The sequence below is a fragment of the Megalobrama amblycephala genome, linkage group LG4, assembly GCF_018812025.1.
Source record: "Megalobrama amblycephala isolate DHTTF-2021 linkage group LG4, ASM1881202v1, whole genome shotgun sequence".
NCBI classification, from domain to species: Eukaryota; Metazoa; Chordata; class Actinopteri; order Cypriniformes; family Xenocyprididae; genus Megalobrama; species Megalobrama amblycephala.
Window position 1 is genome coordinate 39,289,913 of NC_063047.1, and position 27,092 is coordinate 39,317,004.

The following is a 27,092-nucleotide window of genomic DNA, read 5'->3' on the forward strand; positions in this document are numbered from 1 at the left end:
TGGAGGGAAAGAGAGTGTGGGAGGGGGCTCGAGCTCGCACTTACATACACAACTACAATGTAACAGCCACGTAATATTCATTCACGGAGATTTACGGATGCAATTCGGGAATTAAAACATATTATAATCGACGGGAATTAAAAAAAAAAAAACAGGTAAGTTCTGCCTGCTTTCTATGACAAATGCTTTGTTGTTATTTTTGTTCTTCAAATCAGAACAATGTAATGGCGTGACGTGCCAAGTACGCATCATCAGCGCACTGGATTAGTGTTTGTTTACTAAGCTCCTCGGTCCTGCTCGAGTTCATCAGGTCCACTTTTTATAAGGAATAAATCATGCATATTTATCAAAATTCTTCACTTTTGCCCAAGGCTGGTCATTCTGTGTCGAGAATCGTTTGCACATAACTGTTTTAACACTCCTGCAGAACATGTAAGAGCAAGTCTTAATATTTAATTAGGTTAGTTCATTATTAATGACACATGTGCGCTGTTTGTTATGCAATTGCAAGCTTTTGGGGGTTGCATATTTTGCCTGCGCTTTAGGCTACTTGACGAATCCTGCTCGGTCCACCTAAAGAGTGAGCTTAATTTCGCTCGCAATTTTCGCCCCACTGTGTGTTAATATCTATGTTTATAGATGTTTAAACGCGAAAGATTTTTTTACACACATGCGCGCACAGCATAGTTGGCCATCCTTACTTAAAACCTCTCGAAACACCTTTCGACTGTCGTTCAAAAACAGACAAAGGGTTGCGAGGGAATATACGTTCTTTCGAAGTGTTTTTCCACAAATGTCTCTAGTTTCTCCATAAATGTCTGTAGAGATTGAGGAACATGTGCAAGAAGTGTTGGATAAGTTAAAGTTTTGTTTTAGTTCGTGGGACTTTAAATGCAGGGATTCCTCCTGCAGCGTGGCGGGACTCACACACCCACTCTGCTTTTGCGCTTTGGGTACACAGTGTTACCAAACCTTTCAAGGCTTTTGTTAGGGGCCCCATGCATTTCACTGGCGACCCTAAAGACTTTTTCTTGCGTTATATTTTAGATAAAGCGTCCGCTTTCTGTATTTTAACTTTATCTGGCCTTTGATTTCTTTATTTATATAAAAAGCTTTATTAAAAATAGTGTGTATGTTGTATAATATGATATATGTTACAATTGTGTGCTATAGTGTTGAGTTGACGTGTAGAATGTTTGCATGGCTTGTTTTCATATTGGCCTGTCACATGTAAACGCCATGTGCAAAGCACCTCCTACGTGTATTTAAAATGAGCATGAGCAATGTTGTGTTAAATGTGTAAATGTGTACAAACATTTCATACATGTCTGCTGTTCTTTTATATCGAAAATACAATGCATTTTCTAAATTGGAGAGAAACTTTTTATTCTGATATAATTGATAGCTGTGAATTGATCGTATTGAATGGATCAAATTGAATCAATACATGACTGGCTTGTAAAAGAAGGAGTTCATCTGAAGTTGACATTAATTTTTTGTCATCAATTTTGTTAATCTAGCACATTGTGACAACCTAAGTTGCTGGTTAGCTGTTATGTTTGATATCTTTCAGACAACCTGGTTATGCAGTTGTAGTTTACAGTGAGCATGTTTGTGCTCACTGTAAAAAAAAAAAAAAGCTGATATTCATATTCAGTTGCCCTGCAGGTAGGTTGCCATGAGGAAGGTGTTCATCTGGTTTTCAGCAAACAACACACACACAAAGCTTGCTTTTCTGCCTCACTGGTAATGTTTCCTGACAGAAGGGCCATTGACTAATTCATAAGGCAGCCCTTAACTGTTTTTTACTATCAAATATATAGGCACAAACATGAACAAACCCACTTTGTTATGTGGCTTACTAACAACACATTCTTGTATTGACTGGTTCAGGCACAAGCTAACATTCAGTCTGTGCTCATAAATGCATAATTAATTACAAATTGACTCATTCTAGTAGCTTCTGGAGTGTCTACTCTGCTTTGTATTCAATGTTTTTCCCTAATAATACTGCAAGTGTTTACTGTGTATGTCATTTATCATTGCGATTTGCACTTTCAGACGTAGTATTTGTCTCTCAGCAGTCTGTACAAGTAAATTACACACTTGATCTTTAAGACGAAAGCTTTGGCTGCAAGATGTAAGACAGCTTTACACATTAAAAGAATACCAAACCAGGAAAGGGGCCCACAGCATACATGACTTTGTTTTTGTATGTATGCTACATATGTTGCTCCTCCAGGACTCTAGAGCTACTTCTTATGAAATGCACAAGAACCACTAATGTCTATGTGATTGAGTTGAGGCATTCTGGTGTGCCACACCTCCACATTAAGCGATCTATTGATATATTTTTCTATCTCCACTGTAATAATCATCAAGAGCAGCTGTCAGTTCTATCACTCAAGGGCATTTCTTAGCCTTATGTCACAAACACCACATTCCAAACAAGCCACAGTTAAAGAGGTAGATACATTTAAGAAGACATGAAGCACCGTGCAGACCTCAGTGTCAAAGTCTAAGTAGAGGACAATGTGACATTTGTGACAAAGGAATCTACACTGAACAAAGAATCTCAAAATCCATAAAAAGTTTCTAATATGTACCATTTAGATAATCATATGTATACTTTTGGTACCAGTATGTACCTTTAAGTTACTAATATGCACTATTTAGGTACAACACTTTTTGAAAGGGGTACCGCCCAAGTGACAGCTTTTGTGCCTTTTTTTCTGAGAATTTGTGCCTGTTCTGTTTCTACCTTGATTACCCAGTTTAAGCCTGGAGTTCTTGTCCTGTATCGTCAAGTGTTTTCATGGTTGTGTTCTCCTACGTTCTCCTGTGTTTGCCTTGTGGATTGTAATAAAGACTGTTTTTGTTTACAACTTTCTTCATCGTGCACTTCGTACAACCACAGTGTGACAAAGGTATCACAGTTTCTGCAAAAATATTAAGCTGAACAACTGTTTTCAACATTGATAATTATAAGAAATGTCTATAAGAAATGAACACCAAATAAGCATATTAAAATGATTTCAGAAGGATAATGTGATACTGAAGACTGAAATAATAGAGTGCAACAGTGTCCGCTTCCTTTTTTAGAGGTTCTGTTTCTGGACGTTATTTTTTCCATTAATTTTTCCCATATGGATTTTTAAAAAGTCTTCATTAAAGAGTTATAAGCCATGAATCAACCCAATCAGCTATGAGGTGAATCATAACAAAAGAGAAGCAAAAAAGTTTTTGAAAAAATGACAAAAAGAACAAAGGTACAAGACTGTGTACTTAACAACTTAAGCGAGGGAAAGAACTGCTATCCTATGAAATATTGTGAACAGCATAATCAAATTTAAAACAATGGAGAAATAGAAAAAAAAATGCTCATTTATAAATGTTGATTTAATATATAAAAACAATAATATGTAATCAGTAAGGTACTCGAGGCTGTGCTGTATCGTGAATAAGTCACGGCTGAAGGGCGCTGTTAGGCAACCCCTTCAGCCGCGACTTATTCATGATACAGCACTAGCCTCAAATAACTTACTGCTTTTATAAAACGGTTACCAAACAAAACAAATATTAAAAGCCAAAATGTATCAATGCAACATTAATGAAGTAAAATCACTAAAAGGCTTCCTTCCGCCAGAAAAAACAGAACAGCAACAGAAGTTACATTATTACACCATTAGATGGTGGCAAAGACTGTCTTTATGAGTGTGTCAGTCAGTAGCGAAGACTTTTACATTGAAAAGACTGAATTGTTGTGAACACGGAACAAGACACAACTGACAAATGCTTTGACTAGTGCTGTCAGTCACGGGAAAACCCCTTAACTGTTAAAAGGACAAGATAATACATCGGACATTTAAACAGATTTTTTTATTTTGAACATAAGACTGACCTGAAGGAAAATGCTAAATCTGAATGCAGGTAATAAACTCGCTCACTCAACTTTTTCTCACAGTACTCTTCTACATAATACAGTAAGCTTTAATGAACAATATCGTTTACATTGCTAAGAGTGGTTGCTAAGGGTGTTATGTGGTGATACACAGAACCGTTGGGTGAAGTGGTCATAGCCGTGTTTTATCGTGAGTTAAAACATATTATAATCGATGGGAATTTTAAAAAACAGGTAAGTTCTGCCTGCTTTCTATGACAAATGCTTTGTTCTGATTTGAAGAACAAAAATAACAACAATGTAATGGCGTGACGTGCCAAGTACGCATCATCAGTGCACTGCAACAGCTATTGACCAATCAGAATCAAGGCTATTGAACTATGGCTGCTGAAAATTCAGCTTTGCCATCACAGTATTGAATTACATTTTAAAATATATTCAGATAGATAATAGTTACTTTAAATTGTAATAATATTTCACAATATTACTGTTTTTACTGTAAATATGTTGGTCTCAAACCACACTCAAAATAAAGACGCAATAAGCAGTTGTACATTATCATTTACAACTTCCATAGCCAAGTTAAGACATACATTTTTAGATATTATGCGAGTGGTATTTCTTTTTTTTAATATAACAAATATTATCATTTCTTCCATAGGATGGCATTCCCTGTAGATATTCTGACAAATGTGGATCACGAGTCCTTAGAGCTGGCAGCCGAGGAATACATGTCTCAGCTCCCCTACAGAAATCATGAAACAGCTGAGTTCCTCAGCCTATCTGATTCCAAACAGGTAAGATGGGAGGTGCTATCTATAATGTCTGCATCCTTTCCCTTCAAAATTTATATTTAATTCTCAGGAAAGTTTAATATTATTGTTGATTATATTTTCGCATTTTTTATTTTTGATGGCAATACTTTATAAACAACATTTCTTATATGAACAATGTGGTTTCAAAACATGTTCACATTTTCAAGTATGTTCTCTTGGTGACAGATAGCCATTGGACTCTGCAATGTGAGTTTTGTCCCTCTATATGGAATAGATTCTAAAAAGAAGCTCCTTGCATTGTTCTCACCTGACGACTTTACTACAGGTAATATGGTCTGAAGATATGAAAATCAGAATCATTTGTAACATATTGTGATGTTAACACTGTATATTTCACCAGACTTATTACATTATATTTGCAGTTGTTGGGCTTTATTTGTTGGGACAATGGTGGGGAGTTGAAGATGTTCTTAAAACAGCAGAGCCCTCAAGAACATCCTGATCAAGGTCAGTGTTTTCTCTATTTTATGTAAGGCCATTAATGCTTACTTTGAAAATCAGAGATCAGTTGAATACATTTTTAAAACTACTACAAGACTAGTGCCATGCTTATCGTAGGTCAGTACTCTTGGGGAGAGGATAGTCCTATATGTTCTCAACAGAATTGTGTTGAGACATGAGAAGAGCAGTGAAGATGTTTCCTTTCTCTGCCACTGTGAGCATGAAAGTGCAAAAATACTATGGAAGGATGGAGAGGCCATTGGCTTTTACTCATACAAACCCAAAGGTAATGAAAGTTCCTTTCAAAGCCTTATGTACACTTCCAGACCTTACTTGTTGTTTTTACCTTTTAGAAAACTTCACATTACTCTTCACTTACAGGTAGCTTGTGCAGAAACTTCTTGACCCAGTGCTATCAACTTCCTGTCATGGACACATTATTTGTCAGGAAATGTCACCGGGGCAAGGGTCATGGCGTGAAGATACTGGAAGACTTTGTTGGTAGCTTCAGAAAGGAGTTAATAGGGTTAAAGTTTCCTCTTTCAGAAGCTATGTATAAAGGTATAGAAACAGACTTACATTCTGGTCAAATGTCACCTTTTCTCACATAACAGATATTAATCCTGGTTTCTACATTTGGTAACTCTTTCTTTACAGTTTGTGAAAAGTACTTCAGTATATATCCAGCAGACAAAGAGATTCTGTGGGAAGTAGAGAAAATAGGAAGCCCTTTCCAGAGAACTCTAATAGCAAAAAGCCTACAGAAGTTGAAGCTAAAAGGTAAGGAAATGCCTGTATTTTTAGCTTCAGTGATATGTAAATAAAAAACAAACAAACAATACACTGACTTCTAAAGCCATTTTTTGGCTATTCAGTGCTTTTGTCTGACATGATGATGTCTTTGAATCATCTTAATCTGGTAGTTTTTCTTTTACTTGTGATAATAATTCTGATTAATTAATTAATTAATATCATGTAAATAATATGATTAAACTGTGTAATGTATTACAGCCCTAATCATGTTTTTCTTTATTAGCAGAGAAGGACCCGATTGTGAGTAAACTGAATTTTGAGGAAGATGATGTCACTGCTCCCATGGAAATTGAGATCACAAAGGTTCAGGAAACCACTGAATATACAGCAGAGATTGTGGTACAAGAATTTTTGATTCTGTTACCTTTGTATTAATTAACTTTGTGTTGACAGAAAATAGATTTGATTAACTAGTTTCCAATTTGATAAAAAAAATTAGATTTTATATATATGTGTGTGTATATATATATATATATATATATATATATATATATATATATATATATATGGCAAATTCGGAACAATTCAATATGATTAACAATGATTTGAATTGATAGATACAATTATAGGATTATTTAAATATTTCTAAAGCTAAAAAGCAGCTCTGAAGAAAACAATGATGTCATCATATAGCTCAGTTAATTTCTCATCTGATAGTGTCAGTGCAATCAGGTCAGTAATATTGCTGAATATTAAGGGCCAGATTGACTAACAGCTTGCGTCAGCACAAACCCTCTTTTGCCGTTGAAAAACTACAGTCTGGATTTACTAAAGACACGCAGTGCAAAACTGAGTTGTTTTGCGGCTGGCCTTATTGCATATGCATTTGTAGGTGTTTCCCTGTCAGATGCAAAATTCATGGAAGGAGAGTATTTAAATGAATCACACAACACGATTTACTAATGTTTACACTTGTCAATTTATTGATATTTGCACCATTATTTAACGCCCCAAAAAAGCATGTCTTAACCTATTTTGTGATATGGCTGCAAATGTTGCTGCTAGGAGGAGACACCACAGAAAAAAGAGAGCACGTGGTAGAAGGGAGAAAATATTTTCCACTCATATTAATTTATAAGGAATGCCAGAGGAAGACGTTATCCGAACATATCAGTTGCCAAGCAGATTACAAGATTGACAGATTACAGTTGCGCCTGTGTCGACACGCACCTGTGTTCGTTAATTTGTGTGTCAGCAGTAGATCACGTGCAAATCTTGCCACTCCCATCGGCGCATTTGTGAAATTGTGCTCTCACGCTAATTTGCCCCATTTAGTAAATCAGGCCCTACGTGTCCCCAACTATGCAAACCAAAGGCGACATTGGCAAAGAACCCAAATTCCATCAGGTGACAGAATGGAGAAGATAAAAAAAACTTTGGGAGAAATCAGGCTTAGTCGGGGGACCAGTATACCTTTGGCCAAATGAATGCACATGGTGTGATTATGATTCCAAGGCTGCATCACAAGTCAGATTGTGGAATTGATATCATTCAGGATATTTAATCTAGTTCCTTCTGCTAAAAGATTGGGATACATCACACTGGCATATGCAAATGAAATTCTCACAAAATGTGTCGGCAAACAATTTTTAACAATTTGATTTGATTAATAAATTAGACTGAATTGTTAAATTCATATTGAATCTGTAAATTATGAAGTATATTATGAAGTAAATCTTATATCCAATATTGATATTAACTTTAGGAGGAGACCATTACAGACATCACCAAAGGCAAGTATAATCTTTTGGTTGAACAATAATTTGTTCAATAAAGTCTCTCCGGCCAAATCCAACTGATGTTCTTCACTGTTACAGAAGTAGATGACATACCTGTCACAAGGCGTGGCAGAGGTAGCGACCTGAAACGCAGAGGTATCAGAGAAAATTCAGAGGAGAGGCTTTCAAAGATCATTATCAGGTAACATTACTTGTCAGCAGAATACCATATATCAGTATTAATTACTACATTATGTTCATAATTAACTACGTCTCACAAAGGGTGGAAGACATTGAGGCAGGAGTTGAAAGTCCAATTGAAGTGGCAACCGAGGAACATCCTGATGACACTTTTTCTGTAAAAGAATCAGAAACTCTCAGGGTATGAATACAACCAAATAAAACTATGGTTTATGTTTGTTTCATTACTAAACAGCTTGAACAGTATTATTATGTACTTGTTTACTTAAAATGTCCTTTTTTTCAAATTTTCACACTTACTTTTAGTACAGTAATTAACATCTGTCTTCTCTAATTTGGCAGAGTACAACAGACACAGTAACTACAACTGTGACAAACATTTCAGAGGTTAGAAGTTCACAGAAAGAGGAGGAATGGGAAAAAGACAAAGTCACAGCTACATCAGAGGGGACTCCAGTCACCCACTTCACCACAGCTGGGGAAATAAAGAGCCAAGGAGGCAGTGAGAAGGAATGCGAAATGGTTAATAAGGAGCACACTGTAGTAATACAAAGAGCCACTATAGGGTCTATTGACCAAAGCCAACTTCAGTCTGTGGTGGACATAGAAATTGTCAAGATGAGTACAGGAACTGAAGAGGAAAAAATTGAGAATTTAGAAAAGAACAAAGAGGTTGAGAAAGATAAAACTGTGTGTGAGGCAGAGAAGGAAGAAATAAAGCAAATGCTGGATGAACCTGAAGAGGAAAAGGCTGCGAGTGGTACTGTTGAAACATCTAACAATACTGAAGCTTTAGAAGAGGTGACAGATCAATCAGGGACTCTTGCTAACAAAGCAGAAGAGTCTAAGGTTGAGGAATACAATGAAAAAGACAAGCTTACAGTGGAAACTGATTTTAGTATGGATGCTGAAATCACACAGGTTGGGGAAACTGTAGATGTAGTTCCTGAAATTTCAGAAATAGACCAAGAAGAAGCACCACAACAGTCATCTGTAGAGTCTGCTGAGGTGCACAAATTGAAAACAACACCTGAAGAGGATGAGGAGACAGTGGAGAATAGCTCTATGATGACTGAAGCCAAACTTTCTCCTAAAGAGGCATGTAATAATCACGGAGAGATAGATATTGCTGAACAAGATGAAATTAAGTCAGTGTCAAATGAGGAACAAGCAGCTGAAGAAATTATGAAAATGGAAAAACAAGATGGTACATTGGACACAAGAGAAGCATATAATGCAGCAGCTGATGCTAAAATAACTCCAGAACAATCAACTGGTTACGAAGAACAAGAGGGTGAGCCAGAACCTGAAACCACAGAGGTTGTTCTTCTAAGCCAAGTTGAGAAACCAGAGGAGAAAACAGACACTGAACAAGCTAAAGAGGATGCAGATAAGTTGATTCCCAAACAAGGCAAACAAGCTCAAAAGAAAAGATCTACTGACACCCCAAGTAGATCAACAAGTCTTAGAGATCAACCTGTTGACCCTGGGGTGACAGTTAGATGTCTCAGAAGCACTTCGAAACCAATCAAAATCACCCCTGTTAGGAGATCTACACGTAGCAAAGCAGTGATTCAGCAGGTGGAAAGTGTTGACCCACAAGTTGAGGCAAAATTCAGGACTGATGAAAACTCAGAAAGGGATGAAGTTGTTGCAAAGGAAATAGGTACAGAGGAGGGTGAAAAGGCAAACACAAATGTTGATGAAACAGTAGTCATTGAAACTGGAAGTTCTGAAGTGCTGAAAGCAACAGAAATAGATGACAAAGAGAAAACACCTCAGATTACAGAAGGTACTGAGAAGGACATCCCACCTGTAGAAGCAGTACCTGATGAGGACGCAACAGAAAAAGTTAAAGAAATCAAAACGATGGAGAACAAAGAAGCAAATTTAGTTAGACAAAGAGACAGTTGTATAGAGATGAGCAGTCTTGCTCAGGAGAAAAATGTCCAGGAAGAGGAGGCACCAGTCAGGACAGAAATAAGTCTTAGACGTAGAACAATAAGAGTTCAGTCTCCACTGAGAAGGAAATCTAGACGTGTACAAAATCAAGAAGCTGAACCAGATGTTGAACATCAGGAAAGACATGCAGTGATGACCAAGAGTAAAAGTGAATCAATCTCAACAACAGAAAAGAGAGTTGAAGAAATGGATCAAGAGGTAAACAAGATGGAGAACAAGGAAGCAAATTTAGCTGAGTTGGAGCCAGTGGAAGAGGATACTGAGAAGATTATCCCACTTGTAGAAGGAGAACCTGATGAGGATGCAACAGAAAAAGGATTTGAAGAAATCAACAAAATGGAGAAAAAGGAAATAAATTTAGCTGAGCTGGAGCCAGTGGAAGAACCAGACATGATTAGAAATGAAGATGAAAAAACTTCAACAGAAGAGAATGTCTGTTTACCAATTATTACAACAGAGACCAGTTTTGAAAGTCTTGATGATATGAAAACTGTGGAAACTGCAGCTGTTGATACTGAGAAATCCGAGCTACTGATGGGTGTAGAAATAGATGATCAAGTAAAAGTAGCAGAACCTGATGAGGAGACAGGGATAGAGGATGCCACAGTAGTACTTGTAGATTTGAACAAATTTTCCCAAAATACAGAGGAGGTTGAGAGTCCAGAAGTCTTAAAACATTCACAAATGGAGGAACATCTGGAACTGGATAAACCAGATAAAAGTGAACAAGAACTGTGCAACGTGGCATCAGAAGAGGAGGAACAAAAAGATGAAATACAAACACAGGAAGACACTGAAATGATCCCTGAGGAAGAAAAAATGGAGGAAGAAAAGATCACAGCTGAAGAGCTAAACAAACTCGGTGAACAAGACATGGCATTTGAGGAGCAAAAGCCAACAGGAGATTTGGCCACAATGCACAATGCTCAGAGCAACCTGGTGGAAAGCAATAAAAATGAAAACAATCAGAATGAGGATGAAATTGCAGAAGCAGAACCTGAAGAGGATGTGGTAGAAAAAGATGCTGGGAACAAGGAAACAAATTTAGCTGTGACAAAGGACACAGTTGAGGAGGCACCTGAGATAGGAGAAGAAGCCAATTTAGAGCAACAGAAAAATGAACCAATGATTAAAAATGTGAATGAAACAGCTGAGACAGAAAAACCCATGGAGATGGATCCAGTGGTTAACAAGGAGCAAACATATGTTATAGAGGAGACCACCATTCAAATAGAGGAGAAGGTCTCACAGGTAGAAAGCACTGAAACCAATCTAAATGACAATGCAAGGATCACAAGAAGAAGTCTCAGGCTCAGTGCAAAACCAGTCACAGAATCTACACAGAAGACCAGAAAATCTACACGTCTCCACAAAGCAGAGTTGGAACCAGTAAAAGAAGCAGATACGAGTAAAAATAAATATGAAGAAACCACAGCAACAACAGAAAGGACTGTGAATGTGTGTATACCAGTAATTACAGTAGAGACCAGCTTGGAAAGTCCTGATGAAATACCAAATACAAACGTTGAGAAAACTTCAGCTGTTGAACCTGAGACATCTGAACTTCTCATGGGTGTAGAAACAGCTGATAAAAATGAGGCACCTCAGATTGTAGAGGAGGTCACGTTTGTAGAAGCAGAACCTGATGAGGAGGTAGAGAAAGATGATGGTACTCCAATAATACAGCTGCAAAAATCCACAGTAGTACTTGTAGATTTAAACACAAACCTTTCCCAAAATACAGAAGGAGAGCGTGACACTCCACAAGTCCATTCCCAGACAGAGGAACAACTGGAACTGGATGAACCAGATAAAAGTGAATATCAACAATGTATCCAGACATCAGAAAATGAGGAACAGCAAGAAGAACTACAAAAAGAGGAAGATACTGAAAAGACCCCTGAGGAAGAAGAGAACAAAACAGAGGAAGAAAACACAGTTGAAGAACAGAATAAACTTGATAAACAAGACATGACATTTGAGGAGCAGAAACCAACAGAAGATTTGGAAGGACAAAATGATGTAAAGGAGACAGAGATTGTAGAGGATTATGAGGCAGCCATAGATGTGGATGTGGAAGAAGCTGTAACATCTAAAGAGCATTCAGAAGCAACAACAATGGCAGACAAAATAATTCAGGAGGCAGATATTGCTTTAAAAGAGAAACAAACGGACAGTGATGTAGAAATTAGCAGTCTTACTCAGGAGGCACCAGAAGCTGTCCAGAAAATCTTAGAAGAGGAGGTACCAGTCAGCACAGAGAGAAGTCTCAGACGTAGAACAATAAAAGTTCAGTCACCACCAAGAAGGAAATCTAGACGTGTACAAAAACAAGAAGCTAAATTTTTTGAAGTTAAAACTAGAGAAGTCCCAATAACAGGAAAGGGAGTTGATGAAATGCACAAAGAAGGTGCAGAAATAGATGATAAAGAGGAAACACTTCAAACATCAACGTTAGAGGCTACTGATGAGATTATACCACTTATTGAAGAAAAACATGATGAGGAAATAATAAAAAAAGGATTTGAAGAAACCAACAAGATAGAGAACAAGGAAACTAATTTTGATATGACAAAGGACACAGATGAGAACGCACTTGAAATGGTAGAAGAAGCCAATTTAGAGCAACAGGAAAATGAGCCATTGGTTAAAAATCAGAAAGAAACAGATGATACAGAAAAGCCCATGGAAATTGACCCAGTGGTTAACAAGGAGCAAACACACATTATTGAGGAGACCACTATTCAAATAGAGGAGATGACCTCACAGGTAGAAAGCACTGAAACCAATCAAAGTGACAATGAAAGGATCACAAGAAGAAGTCTCAGGCTCAGTGCAAAATCAGTCACAGAATCTACACAGAAGACCAGAAAATCTACACGTCTCCACAAAGCAGAGTTGGAACCAGTAAAAGCAGCAGATATGAGTGAAAATAAATATGAAGAAACCTCAGAAAAGACAGAAGAGAATGGGAACATGTGTATACCAGTAATTACAGTAGAGCCCAATTTGGAAAGTATTGGTGAAATAGCAAACACAAATCTTGAAGAAACTACAGCTGTTGAACCTGAGACGTCTGAACTGCGGATGGGTGTAGAAACAGATGATAAAAATGAGGCACCTCAGATTGTAGAGGAGGTCTCATTTGTGGAAGCAGAACCTGATGAGGAGGTAGAGAAAGATGATGGTACTCCAATAATACAGCTGCAAAAAGCCACTGTAGTACTTGTAGATTTAAACACAAACCTTTGCCAAAATACAGAAGGAGAGTGTGACACTCTAGAAGTCCTAACGCATTCCCAGACAGAGGAACAACTGGAACTAGATGAACCAGAAAAAAGTGAATATCAACAACGTATCCAGACATCAGAAAATGAGGAACAGCAAGAAGAACTACAAAAAGAGGAAGATACTGAAAAGACCCCTGAGGAAGAAAAGAACAAAATGGAGGAAGAAAACACAGTTGAAGAACAGAATAAACATGATAAACAAGACATGACGTTTGAGGAGCATAAACCAACAGAAGATTTGGAGGGACAAAATGATGTAAAGGAAATTGTAGAGGAATATAAGGCAGTCGTAGATGAGGATGTGGAAGAAGCTGTAACATCTAAAGAGCATCCAGAGGCAACAACAATGGCAGAAAATGATCAAGATATTGCTTTAAAAGAGAAACAAATGGACAGTGGTGTAGAAATTAGCAGTCTTACTCAGGAGGCACCAGAAGCTGTCCAGGAAATCTTAGAAGAGGAGGTACCAGTCAGCACAGAGAGAAGTCTCAGATGTAGAACAATAAAAGTTCAGTCACCACCAAGAAGGAAATCTAGACGTGTACAAAAACAAGAAGCTGAAGTTTTTGAAGATAAAACTAGAGAAGTCCCAATAACAGGAAAGGGAGTTGATGAAATGCACAAAGAAGGTGCAGAAATAGATGATAAAGAGGGAACACTTCAGAAATCAACTTTAGAGGCTACTGATGAGATTATACCACTTATTGAAGAAAAACATGATGAGGAAATAATAAAAAAAGGATTTAAAGAAACTAACGAGATAGAGAACAAGGAAACTAATTTTGATATGACAAAGGACACAGATGAGAAGGCATCTGAAATGGTAGAAGAAGCCAATTTAGAGCAACAGGAAAATGAGCCATTGGTTAAAAATCAGAAAGAAACAGATGATACAGAAAAGCCCATGGAAATTGACCCAGTGGTTAACAAGGAGCAAACGCACATTATTGAGGAGACCACTATTCAAATACAGGAGAAGACCTCACAGGTAGAAAGCACTGAAACCAATCAAAGTGACAATGAAAGGATCACAAGAAGAAGTCTCAGGCTCAGTGCAAAATCAGTCACAGAATCTACACAGAAGACCAGAAAATCTACACGTCTCCACAAAGCAGAGTTGGAACCAGTAAAAGCAGCAGATATGAGTGAAAATAAATATGAAGAAACCTCAGAAAAGACAGAAGAGACTGTGAACGTGTGTATACCAGTAATTACGGTAGAGCCCAATTTGGAAAGTATTGGTGAAATAGCAAACACAAATCTTGAAGAAACTACAGCTGTTGAACCTGAGACGTCTGAACTGCGGATGGGTGTAGAAACAGATGATAAAAATGAGGCACCTCAGATTGTAGAGGAGGTCTCATTTGTGGAAGCAGAACCTGATGAGGAGGTAGAGAAAGATGATGGTACTCCAATAATACAGCTGCAAAAAGCCACTGTAGTACTTGTAGATTTAAACACAAACCTTTCCCAAAATACAGAAGGAGAGTGTGACACTCTAGAAGTCCTAACGCATTCCCAGACAGAGGAACAACTGGAACTAGATGAACCAGACAAAAGTGAATATCAACAACGTATCCAGACATCAGAAAATGAGGAACAGCAAGAAGAACTACAAAAAGAGGAAGATACTGAAAAGACCCCTGAGGAAGAAAAGAACAAAATGGAGGAAGAAAACACAGTTGAAGAACAGAATAAAAATGATAAACAAGACATGACGTTTGAGGAGCAGAAACCAACAGAAGATTTGGAGGGACAAAATGATGTAAAGGAGATTGTAGAGGAATATAAGGCAGTCGTAGATGAGGATGTGGAAGAAGCTGTAACATCTAAAGAGCATCCAGAAGCAACAAAAATGGCTAAAAATGATCAAGATATTGCTTTAAAAGAGAAACAAATGGACAGTGGTGTAGAAATTAGTGGTCTTACTCAGGAGGCACCAGAACCTGTCCAGGAAATCTTAGAAGAGGAGGTACCAGTCAGCACAGAGAGAAGTCTCAGACGTAGAACAATAAAAGTTCAGTCACCACCAAGAAGGAAATCTAGACGTGTACAAAAACAAGAAGCTGAAGCAGATGTTGAACATACCAAGAGTAAAACTGAATCAGTTTCAATGACAGAAACGACAGAAAAAGAAATGGATCAAGAAGTCAACAGGATGGAGAACAAGGAAGCAAATTCAGCTGAGATGGAGCCAGTGGAAGAGGATACTGAGAAGATTATCCCACTTGTAGAAGGAGAACCTGATGAGGATGTAATAGAGAAAAGGTTTGAAGAAATCAACAGGATGGAGAACAAGGAAACAAGCTTAGAGAATGATGCGGCTCCTGAGATGGGAAGAGAGGATGCCAATTTAGAGCAACGTGAAAATGAGCCATTGGTTAAAAATGAGAAAGAAACAGCCGAGGCAGAAAAACCCATGGAGGTGGATAAAGTTCCAGTCGTTTGCAGGAGCAAACATACATTATAGAAGAGACCGCCATTCAAGAGAAGGTCGCACAGATGGAAAGCTCTGAAACCAATGAAAATAAAAGTGAAAGGATCACAAGGAGAAGTGTGAGGATCAGTGCACAGCCAGTCACATCTACACAGAAGACAAGAAAATCTACACATCTTCACACAGCAGAGTTGGAACCAGTGAAAGAAGCAGATATGAGTGGAAATGAAGAAACCTCATCAACGACAGTAGAGACTGTGAATGTCTGTCTACCGATTATTACAGTAGAGGCCAATGTGAAAAGTCTTGATGAAGATGGAAATATGGTTTCCATGAGTAGAGAAGTGGAAACTACATCATATGAGCAAGAGATAGACATATCAAATGATAAAGAAAAGGTGGATGAAGCTTTGCCTGACAAATCTACAGATGATGAAGAAGACAAGACCAAGAGCTCAATTAAAACAACTGAAAATGAAATTCTGGTGGAAACACAAAAAAATGTAGAGGGGGGCGTTCAAGATGAAGAAAAAGCGGAGCCTCCACAGGAAAACGCAGGCCAGAAACACGAGGAGAATATTCAGGAGAACAAAAGAACAAGCTCAGTAGAAGAGGTTGTTGCTCAACAAGAACCAGCACTGTCAAAAGAGGAAAATGTGGGGGAAACCAATCCGACGAATGAACTTAAGACAACAGCTGTGGAGGAGAAGGTTGTTGTAGAAAGCTCGGATCAAGAAGCACCCTTCATTACAAGAAGAAGTCTCAGATACCGAACAGTAACAGTCCAGTCTACACCAAGAAGAAAATCAAAACACCTCCACAGACAAGAGGTGGAGTCACAAAAAGTAACAAAGGACAACATATCTGGAAATGAAAATGACTCAGCAATACAGGAAACAGCTGATGATTTAAATATCCCTATAGAGAAGGAGAATAGGACATTAAATGCTGAGGAGAGCATTGCTGAATTTGAAAATTCAAAGACAAAAGAAGGAGAAGGCATTATTCAGGAAAATATAGAAGGAAAGGCAGAAGAAACAGGGACAAAAGATGATGCTGTCGAGGAAGGAAATGAAGTCCTGTTTGAAATCAATGAAAGTAGCAGTGCCAGCCCAGAAAACACTAAGCAGAACAAGACTCAAGAGGAAAATTTTGAGAGAGATGTACAGGTGTCCAAGGAACAGGAGGATGATGAACAGGAGGTCTCAAGTGTACAGGAGGAAGAGAAACCACTCCAGGAAAGAGAAAATGAGGAAGCAGTGCAAGGAAGCTCTTTTGGTTTGGAGGAAACAGCAGTGGAAAGGAGAACCCTGAGAAAAAGACTGACTGTTGAAATAGCTGCTCCAAGAAAATCAAAACGTCTTCGCAAACAAGAGCATGATGAAGATAGTGAGCAAGTCAAGGAGGCGGTTATGGAAGAAACTGAGACAGTTGAAGTGACATTTACAGCAGATAATGTAGAGCTGAGCTCAGATGAACCTGCAGCAGTTTTTGAGGGCAGTAATTTGGGTGGAGAAATACAACAGAAAAATGCAGAAGGGACTAAATCAGATGGAGATTGTAATATACATGAAGACACCAAGACAGATGCAGGTGAATCTCAAGAGGAGCTGAAAGAGAAAATAGTAAATAAACCTCAAACAGATGAGGATAACGAAGAGGTTATGGAGCAAAATAGCAAGAAATTAGAAGAGACAGGTGAAATGGAGAAAGTGATAGAGCAACATGTGGAGACAGAAAAGCAAAAGCTTGAGTCCAGTACAAATGAGGGCTTCACTTTAGTGTTGGAGGTAGAGGACACATCTGATCAAGAAGAAAACAAAGCAGATGAGGAGAGCAGAGTGGCCATGGAGGCCCCAAAAGACATATTCACATCTGCAGAAAAATCTGATGAAGGTGAAGAAAATATCTCTGATGAGGATGAGAAAGGTCTTGCCATTGAAAAGCATGTTCTCAAGAGTAGCTCAAGTACATCTTCAAGCAGACGAAGATCAATGAGACTGCAAATGCATGAACCTAAAAAGAACACTAAAGAAGATGGATCGGATTCAGAGGAGTCAGAAGTACAACAAACAGCGAAACAGAGACATCAGAGAAAAAGAAAAGCCATAACTGACTTGACACCTGCACGCAGATCAAAACGCTACGTTAGGGGAAAAAATGTTTAGCAGATCTGTGGCTCTTGTATTACTACAAGCCTCCTATGCATTGCTTAAGGGACCTACCAATTATATACATAATGTGAAGTTTTCTATTACATTTTCATTTGCAAAATAATGCAAATTATTTTAAACAACTATATTTTGTATTTCTTTCGGAAGTATTGGGGATTTTATAAAATACTTGTTTCTTGAAATTATGATTTACTGGTAAATTAAGCATGATAAGTATAACATTTTGGATGGTAAATGTCTAACTATAGTATATTTAGGATAGACTCAAGTTAGACACAGTTATTGTTTCTTTTAAAATTTTTATTCTATATTGTGCTTTGTAATTTCATTATGGAAGTTTTTAACGTAGCACTATTTTTTATATATTCCATAGTAGTTTTTATCTTAAATCCAGAAAATTCAACTAAATGAATTCACATGGAACAATTCACTACATTCAGTTCTGGATAGGATGCTAAATTAAATATTGTTGCTCATTTTCAGAGTAAACAAGCAAGTGTTTTGTGTGATTTTTTCCCCCCAACTTGCTGTATGCGCTTCATTACATATAGTGTACCTTTCAAAGGTGAGTTTGACACGTTTTGTGACTGCAGTGTCCCAAATACTAGAGAATCTGCCACAACTGCTCTTGTTTTATTGCCAAGGAAAATATATTAGTCTTTTGTGAATCTCAAAGCAATATATTTTGTAACTGGATCCATTTTATCATTTTCATAGCAAATGGTTGTGAATGTGTAATGCTATAGGTTTGTTTAGCATTCTGTTAGCAGAGCAGTTTATGTACCTTAACATTTTATTTTTTACATCAATATTAAAATTTAAAAAGAATGACTCTTTTCTTTTATGTTTTTCTCTGTGATTGTCCTGTGCAAACATTTCCCTGAACTGTGATTTGTCAGATCATTTTTCTTAAATGGTTAAATAAATTCATAAAATACATTGTAATTTTAATTGTGTCAATTTTATGTTTAGATATGCTCCAGCATTCTTTGCAATCCTATAAAACATAAAACAAGCAGCTTACCGAAAAGGATGTCAGTTGTTTGACATACAGTATTTGTTTGATTTATTTTTTATACATCCAACACTAATAACAAAGTAGCTCACATAACTACATATGAAATGTCTTATACAATGGTAACTTTAAAAAGCATGAACTTGCACAAAAGTGTAAGGAAGAGGACTAGGGCCAAGCAATAATAAAAAAATGAAAACCATCTCGAGATTAAAGTTGTTAAATTTCGAGAAAAAACTTGTTAAATTTCGAGAAAAAAGTCAAAATAAAATGTTGAGAATAAACTCATTAATTACGAGAAAAATGTCATTAAATTTCGAGAAAAAAGTCGAGATAAAATGTTGAGAATAAACTTAAATTACGAGAAAAAAGTCGAGATAAAATGTTGAGAATAAAGTCATTAAATTACGAGAAAAAAGTTGTTAAATTACAAGAACAAATTCGTTAATTTATGAGAAAAAACTCGTTAAATTTCGAGAAAAAAGTCGAGATAAAATGTTGAGAATAAAGTCATAATTTAATGAGTTTATGGTTTATTCTCAACATTTTATCTCGACTTTTTTCTTGAAATGTAATGAGTTTTTTCTCGTAATTTAACGAGTTTATTCTCAACATTTTATCTCGACTTTTTTCTCGAAATTTAACGACATTTTTTCTTATAATTTAACGAATTTGTTCTCGTAATTTAATGACTTTTTTTCCTCGTAATTTAATGACTTTATTCTCAACATTTTATCTCGACTTTTTTCTCGAAATTTAACGAGTTTTTTTCTCGTAATTTAACGAGTTTATTCTCAACATTTTATCTCGACTTTTTTCTCGAAATGTAACGAATTTGTTCTCGTAATTTAATGACTTTTTTCTCGTAATTTAATGACTTTATTCTCAACATTTTATCTCGACTTTTTTCTCGAAATTTAACGAGTTTTTTCTCGTAATTTAACGAGTTTATTCTCAACATTTTATCTCGACTTTTTTCTCGAAATTTAACGTTTTTTTCTCGTAATTTAACGAGTTTATTCTCAACATTTTATCTCGACTTTTTTCTCGAAATTTAACGAGTTTTTTTTCTCGTAATTTAATGAGTTTATTCTCAACATTTTATCTCGACTTTTTTCTCGAAATTTAACGAATTTGTTCTCGTAATTTAATGACTTTTTTCTCGTAATTTAATGACTTTATTCTCAACATTTTATCTCGACTTTTTTCTCGAAATTTAACGAGTTTTTTCTCGTAATTTAACGAGTTTATTCTCAACATTTTATCTCGACTTTTTTCTCGAAATTTAACGTTTTTTTCTCGTAATTTAACGAGTTTATTCTCAACATTTTATCTCGACTTTTTTCTCGAAATTTAACGAGTTTTTTTTCTCGTAATTTAATGAGTTTATTCTCAACATTTTATTTAGACTTTTTTCTCGAAATTTAACTAGTTTTTTCTCGAAATTTAACAAACTTTAATCTCGAGATGGTTTTATTTTTTTATTATTGCTTGGCCCTAATCCTCTTCCGTACTTAAAGCCAAGTAACATCATCAAACAAATGATGCAAGACTTTTATTCTTATTTTTCCCAGTTACTTTTAAACAATTACAGTTAATAGGCTATGATCCAAAGGTGATTTTAGTGGATATATAACGTCAATGTCTCATAATTTTCTCATCTCATTTAATCACATTAATCAGAACATGTCCTGCTTTACTTTTTTCTTAATCTGAACAGTTTATTGATTGTTGTAAATGTATTTCAGAATCAGAAATCAGAATCAGAAAGAGCTTTATTGCCAGGTATGTTGTTTACACATACTAGGAATTTGTTTTAGTGACAGATTTCTACAATAAGCAAACAATTTTTTTTTTTTTTTTTTTTCATTTTTGTTTGTATGTTTGCCTTAAAAGTATTTGTGCTATTTTTCTTTAAACAACAGCAAACATTCAAATACTTTGTAGGGAAAGGGACTCATCTACTCCAGGAATGTTGGAACCTTTATTTTGAAATGTGGGCAATACTGCCCGGAAACTCTAGGGCACAGGCTACATACGTTTGGCTTATTTATATTTTAGTGTTTTAAAAGAAAGGACTAAAGCTGTCGCTTGTGCCAGAGACATGGCTGCATTTTTTAATCAACACGAGTTTTAACGAAGATCTGTATTCGTTAATTTTTGCGAGAAGACACAGCACATGTAGACGCGAAATCAGCAGTGCTGACCTATGATTGCGAAACTCGAGAGAAATTTACAACTAAATCTAACTGAATCGAGGTAAATGAACTGCATACATTTACATAATATGCAAAATGCATTTTCCATGCTGGATTCTGCCATTATAGATGCAGAAGAAATTCATACGTAGCCTATATAGTAATAGCTATATGTTTTACCTTGTTTGAATGAATGTTTTGTTCTGTTCAGGCAGGATGCAATGTGTGAAACTGCCCATCAGTGTGACAGTGGAGATCAACCTGCTGCTGGTGGCAGTGACAGCACTTGCGCTCGTGACCCGACTTTATGGCATTCACTTTCCTAAAGCTGTAGTGTAAGTCTGCGTTTAATCATTATTTTTAAACATTTTTTTTATTTAATTTTGTCAAATATATTCATTTGTGTTTATCATGTTTGTATACTACTAAAGGTTTGATGAAGTTTATTATGGACAGTTCCTGTCTCTGTACATGAAGCAAGTGTTTTTTATTGATGAGAGTGGTCCACCTTTTGGCCACATGATACTAGCTTTAGGAGGTGAGAAAATCAGTGATATTTATAAATCATATTCATGAAGAAAACCACTTAATGTTTATTTACTAATGTATATTATTTGTCCATGTAGCGTATTTAGGAGGATTTGATGGCAACTTTGTTTGGAACAGAATTGGAGCAGGTGATCATACCATACACTTTATGTTGGGTTGACAAAGCCAACCGACTGTTCATGTACAGACCTTACAGTTTTCTTTTTTTAGTGTCGCTAACAATTTATCTGGCTTTAGAGGAGTTTTATTAAACTGTTTTAGGGCTAGAGCCATGAAGCATGGACCCTTGGCCGCTTTCACAGACGAGGCTTCAGCCTAGTCCCAGACTAAAATGCATGTTTGAGCTGTCTTAACTGAAAGCAACTTGCACTGACATATCTTAAAATATGTCAGTGCCATTGTTTTGTCACAAGATACACAACAGTATTTTTTTTTTTCCTAAGGCATGTTTATTAAAGCTACTTAAATGTCCTAATTAACTGGCCCGCTCCTGGCTTAATCTAAGCCCTGTCTGTGTAACTAGGCCATTGTGTTGCATAATCATTTTAATCATTAATATGATAATGTATTGACATACTTTGCTATGATGCTTTACATTTCAAAACCATTAAAATAATCATTATTGAGGCACAAAGTCATATACATTGGATTTGAATTTAACTTTTATATGATATGAATAGTGATACATATGACTGTATTTTTAATGGATATTTTCTCTCTTTCTCTCTCTCTCTCTCAATAATAATAATAATAATAATTTGAGATCAAACAGTATTTGGCGAACCCCCTGTCCTAGTCCAGTGGTTCTTAACTGTTTTGACTTGAATGCCCCCATTGTTGAACACAATTTCAGAGGCCTGTAACTTTGAAAATGCTGACGGTTTTTAAACTTTTTATTAACAAAAAACTGTAAGTGTTGATGATCTACGAATGTTTTTATGTTTTGTGATGGTTGTTCATGAGTCCCTTGTTTGTCCTGAGCAGTTAAACTGAGCTCTGTTCTTAAGAAAAATCCTTCAGGTCCTGCAGATTCTTCAGTTTTGAGGCATTTTTTGCATATTTGAACCCTTTCCAGCAGTGACTGTATGATTCTGAGATCCATCTTTCACATTGAGGACAACTGAGGGACTCAAACACAACTATTAAAGGTGCCATCGAATTGAAAATTGAATTTATCTTGGCATAGTTGAATAACAAGAGTTCAGTACATGGAAATGACATACAGTGAGTCTCAAACTCCATTGTTTCCTCCTTCTTATATAAATCTCATTTGTTTAAAAGACCTCCGAAGAACAGGCGAATCTCAACATAACACCGACTGTTACGTAACAGTCGGGATCATTAATATGTACGCCCCCAATATTTGCATATGCCAGCTCATGTTCAAGGCATTAGACAAGGGCAGGCAGTATTAACGTCTGGATCTGTGCACAGCTGAATCATCAGACTAGGTAAGCAAGCAAGAACAATAGCGAAAAATGGCAGATGGAGCAATAATAACTGACATGATCCATGATATCATGATATTTTTAGTGATATTTGTAAATTGTCTTTCTAAATGTTTCGTTAGCATGTTGCTAATGTACTGTTAAATGTGGTTAAAGTTACCATCGTTTCTTACTGTATTCACGGAGACAAGAGCCATCGCTATTTTCATTATCAAACACTTGCAGTCTGTATAATTCACAAACACAACTTCATTCTTTATAAATCTCTCCAATAGTGTGTAATGTTAGCTTTAGCCACGGAGCACTATCAAACTCATTCAGAATCAATGTAAACATCCAAATAAATACCATACTTACACGATTAGACATGCTGCATGACGAACACTTTGTAAAGATCCATTTTGAGGGCTATATTAGCTGTGTGAACTTTGTTTATGCAATGATAGAGTCGAGAGTGCGAGCAATTAAAGGGGCCGCAGCATGAATCGGGGCATTTCTAATTATGCCTCAAAATAGGCAGTTAAAAAAATTAATTAAAAAAAATCTATGGGGTATTTTGAGCTGCAACTTCACAGACACATTCAGGGGACACCTTAGACTTATATTACATCTTGTAAAAAAAAAACGTTCGATGGCACCTTTAAAAAAAGCTTCAAACATTCACTGATGCTCCAAAAGGAAACATGATGCATTAAGAGTCAGGAGGTGAAAACTTTTTGAATTTGAAGATCATGGTAAATTTTACTTAATTTGTCTTATGGAAAACATGCAAGTATCTGTTGTTTCCGAAGGGCAGTACTAAATGAAAAAAACAAACAAGAAAGAAAGATATTTCAACAAAATAAGAAAAAGTTGGACATCTTCATCCTGTTCAAAAGTTTTCACCCCCTGGGTCTTAATGCCTCGTGTTTCCTTCTGGAGCATCAACATTGTGGATCATCCAGGTAACCACACAAAGTATTAAGAATCAAGGGTTCCCAAACTTTTGAACGGGGTTATTTTAATAAATTCAGCTATTTTTTTATTTTTTTTTTGTCTTGTGGACTATATGTAAACATCTTTTATGTAAAATATCTTACTCAGGAGAGTACTAAATAAAAAATAACATGCATTTTGTATGATCTCTCTTATTTAGTTAAAATTATACAATTATAGCACCTATAGCATAATGAAACTATCTTTCAGGCTGTTCTTACTAATTCTGTATTTTCTCTAAGTGATCAAACTCATGTTTCTAGGATCTTGCAATGTCCTAGCAGCCAGCCAGAACACCTTAGCGAACACTTAGCATCGTCTACGTTGCATCAAATCTCAAAGTATTCAAACTACACGACACACTAACACCTTTAAACTGTCGTGAACGTTCAGACAAGGCTTCGTCAAGACAACATGTCAACTTTCCTTTTATTTTTATATGTTACACTGCTATACATTAACACAGACTTTAGTAATTTCATTACTTTTACTTATTATCACTTGATTCCATTGTAGAATACACCAGTAATGTTCCTGTTTGGAGCCTTCGGATAATACCGGCCCTTGCCGGCTCCTTTTGTATACCACTTGCTTATCTTCTGGTGGTGGAGCTGGGATATTCCCACTTGTCAGCTTTAGGGGCCTGTGCGCTGCTCCTCATGGGTAACTACTTAACATATTATTTTCAAGTCACTGCCAGAGGACGGTTTTCTTGCATGTTAGGGTAAATACTTTTGTTTCATTTTTACAGAAAATTCCATGATCGTGCAATCACGCTTCATGCTGCTGGAGTCTGTTTTAATCTTTTTCCTACTGTTAGCTGTGCTGTCTTACCTCCGTTTCCACAAAGCACGCAAGTAAGAATTGCTGGCTAATATGTTTTGTACGTCTCTGATCTGGATTGTCTTGTCAACCTAGAGTGGCTGTGGACCTAAATGTGTCATGTGCTCTCTTTTCTTCCAGTTCATCTTTTAGGTGGTTTTGGCTCGTGATTTGTGGGGTCAGTTGTGCATATGGAATTGGGTATGTACGGTCAGATTTTTTTTTTTTTTTTTTTTGTCTCAACAGATTTTGTGAAGCACCACTCACATTTTCTTCAGGAAAAAAAGTGTTGTTTAATTTGCTCATCGAATGAAATTCAAGTAGTAAGTTTTCTTTTATATGTCTTATTTTTCAGGGTAAAGTACATGGGTATGTTCACATACTTTTTACTGCTAGGCCTGGCAGCTGTACACACCTGGCAACTTATTGGAGATCGAACCTTAAGCCATGTGAGTAATAGTTAAAAAATATCCATATGTTTTAAAGCGCTTTGGGTACAACGTTATGATTTTGCGATCTACTGTATGTCAAAAGGGCAAAGTATTGGTCCAGGTTTTGGTTCGCTTCTTGGCCCTTGTGGTGTTACCCGTCATCATGTACCTTGGATTTTTCTACATCCATCTTACCCTGCTGTATCGCAGTGGACCACATGACCAGATGATGAGCAGTGCTTTTCAAGCAAGTCTAGAGGTACAGAAAAAAATCCTATTAAAAGTTGGTCACATTTAATCAATTTAATGCATTGTTGCTGAACAAAACAAAAGACAGAAAATGAAAAAAAAAGTTATTTTGAGTAAAGATTTTGAGAGTACATGCATTTAAAAAAAAAAATGATGTGCACAGACAAATAATTTTTAACAAATACTGTAATATTCCATGAAAAATAGGTATTGTCAATTCTGATTTCATGGTGACTTTAAAGGATTAGTTCACTTTCAAATAAAATTTTCCTGATAATTTGCTCACCCCCATGTCATCCAAGATGTTCATGTCCTTCTTCTTCAGTCAAAAATAAATTAAGGTTTTTGATGAAAACATTCCAGGATTATTCTCCTTATAGTGGACTTCAATGGACCCCAAACGGTTGAAGGTCAAAATGACAGTTTCAGTGCAGATTCAAAAGGCTTTAAACAATACCAGACGAGGAATAAGGGTCTTATCTAGCGAAACGATCGGTCATTTTCTTAAAAAAAAAAAAAATACAAATGTATATGCTTTATAAACACAAATGCAAGTGCTTCCGCTTTCTGTATTCTTCAAAAAGCTTACGCTGTATGTCCTACCCCTTCCTTATTCAACTTACGGAACGAACGCGCCACCAGTTCCGTTTTTTCCATAAGTAGAATAGGGAAGGCATAGGACATACAGCGTAAGCTTTTTGAAGAATACGGAAAGCGGAATGGCGGAAGCACTAGGAAGGCGATCATTTGTGTTTATAAACCATATACAGTTGTATTTTTTTCGAAAATGACCGATCCTCTAGCTATATAAGACCCTTATTCCTCGTCTGGTATCGTTTAAAGCCCTTTGAAGCTGCACTACAACTAATTTTGACCATTTGGAGACCATTGAAGTCCACTATAAGGAGAAAAATCCTGGAATGTTTTCATCAAAAACCTTAATTTCTTTTCGACCGAAGAAAGAAAGACATGAACATCTTGGATGACATGGGGGTGAGTAAATTATCAGGAAAATTTCATTTAGAAGTGAACTAATCCTTTTAAATTCTTCAAAAACAAAAAAAAGAGAGGAAAAAACCCTTTCTGACCCCAATTTTTTTGAACAGAAGTGTGCATAATGTATTCAAATACACAGTGTAGCAGTCACCTACCTAAATAGTGAATCTTATCACAGTAGCATTTATATGTGTTTGTATGGTCATCTTCTTTATTTTTCCTATAAAGGGCGGTCTAGCCCGGATCACTCAGGGGCAGCCCTTGGATGTAGCGTTCGGCTCACAGGTCACTCTCCGCACCGTGTCCAGTAAACCTGTTCCATGTTGGCTTCACTCCCACAAGGCTAACTATCCAATCAGGTGAGGAATCAGCAGTAACAAAGCTGCAGGTTCCTAAACAACCACATCTTCATGCAGATCTTTACTGTTCATCTATGCTTAAAGGTATGAAAATGGCCGCGGTAGCTCACACCAGCAGCAGGTGACCTGCTATCCTTTCAAAGACGTCAACAACTGGTGGATTATTAAAGACCCTGGGCGGTATGTATTTGTTAGTAATTTTAGAATTTTTTTGTAAAGTTCATATGACACATATATGGGCTACAGATGAATATATACATGAATTGTATTGTAATTT

General features: G+C 36.5%; 3 protein-coding genes and 1 long non-coding RNA gene across 5 annotated transcripts in view; 3 read left to right on the forward strand and 1 right to left on the reverse strand.

Moving 5' to 3' along the window:
- Window positions 1–15,632, forward strand: LOC125267506 (trichohyalin-like). Of its 2 annotated transcripts, none has more exons than XM_048189202.1 (12): window positions 1–155; window positions 4,563–4,698; window positions 4,903–5,002; window positions 5,100–5,184; window positions 5,296–5,464; window positions 5,560–5,739; window positions 5,836–5,958; window positions 6,215–6,330; window positions 7,697–7,724; window positions 7,809–7,911; window positions 7,992–8,091; window positions 8,253–15,632. In XM_048189202.1, the coding sequence occupies exons 6-12, from the start codon at window positions 5,607–5,609 to the stop codon at window positions 15,630–15,632; spliced, it is 7,983 nt and encodes a 2,660-aa protein (XP_048045159.1). In that variant the 5' UTR covers window positions 1–155; window positions 4,563–4,698; window positions 4,903–5,002; window positions 5,100–5,184; window positions 5,296–5,464; window positions 5,560–5,606. The 2 variants fall into 2 exon arrangements, with proteins under 2 accessions (XP_048045159.1, XP_048045160.1); XM_048189203.1 differs by having other exon boundaries at window positions 6,218–6,330.
- LOC125267510 lies at window positions 6,556–21,277 on the reverse strand. Its single transcript, XR_007184689.1, has 3 exons — window positions 21,167–21,277; window positions 7,988–8,065; window positions 6,556–7,852 (listed from the first exon to the last, which is right to left on the reverse strand). It is a non-coding gene; the product is annotated as an uncharacterized LOC125267510 (long non-coding RNA).
- zgc:194398 (midasin AAA ATPase-domain containing protein) lies at window positions 15,665–18,718 on the forward strand. The gene has a single exon (XM_048189209.1). The coding sequence runs from the start codon at window positions 15,665–15,667 to the stop codon at window positions 17,765–17,767; it is 2,103 nt and encodes a 700-aa protein (XP_048045166.1). The 3' UTR covers window positions 17,768–18,718.
- pomt1 (protein-O-mannosyltransferase 1) overlaps window positions 20,747–27,092 on the forward strand; it is a 13,568-nt gene continuing 7,222 nt past the window's right edge. Inside the window, exons 1-11 of the mRNA XM_048189208.1 lie at window positions 20,747–21,047; window positions 21,198–21,321; window positions 21,418–21,524; window positions 21,613–21,663; window positions 24,475–24,621; window positions 24,710–24,815; window positions 24,922–24,981; window positions 25,136–25,229; window positions 25,315–25,470; window positions 26,685–26,815; window positions 26,900–26,995. Of these exons, the coding sequence (XP_048045165.1) occupies window positions 21,203–21,321; window positions 21,418–21,524; window positions 21,613–21,663; window positions 24,475–24,621; window positions 24,710–24,815; window positions 24,922–24,981; window positions 25,136–25,229; window positions 25,315–25,470; window positions 26,685–26,815; window positions 26,900–26,995 (1,067 nt within the window). The 5' untranslated portion in view covers window positions 20,747–21,047; window positions 21,198–21,202. The remainder of the gene's footprint in view (window positions 21,048–21,197; window positions 21,322–21,417; window positions 21,525–21,612; window positions 21,664–24,474; window positions 24,622–24,709; window positions 24,816–24,921; window positions 24,982–25,135; window positions 25,230–25,314; window positions 25,471–26,684; window positions 26,816–26,899; window positions 26,996–27,092) is intronic.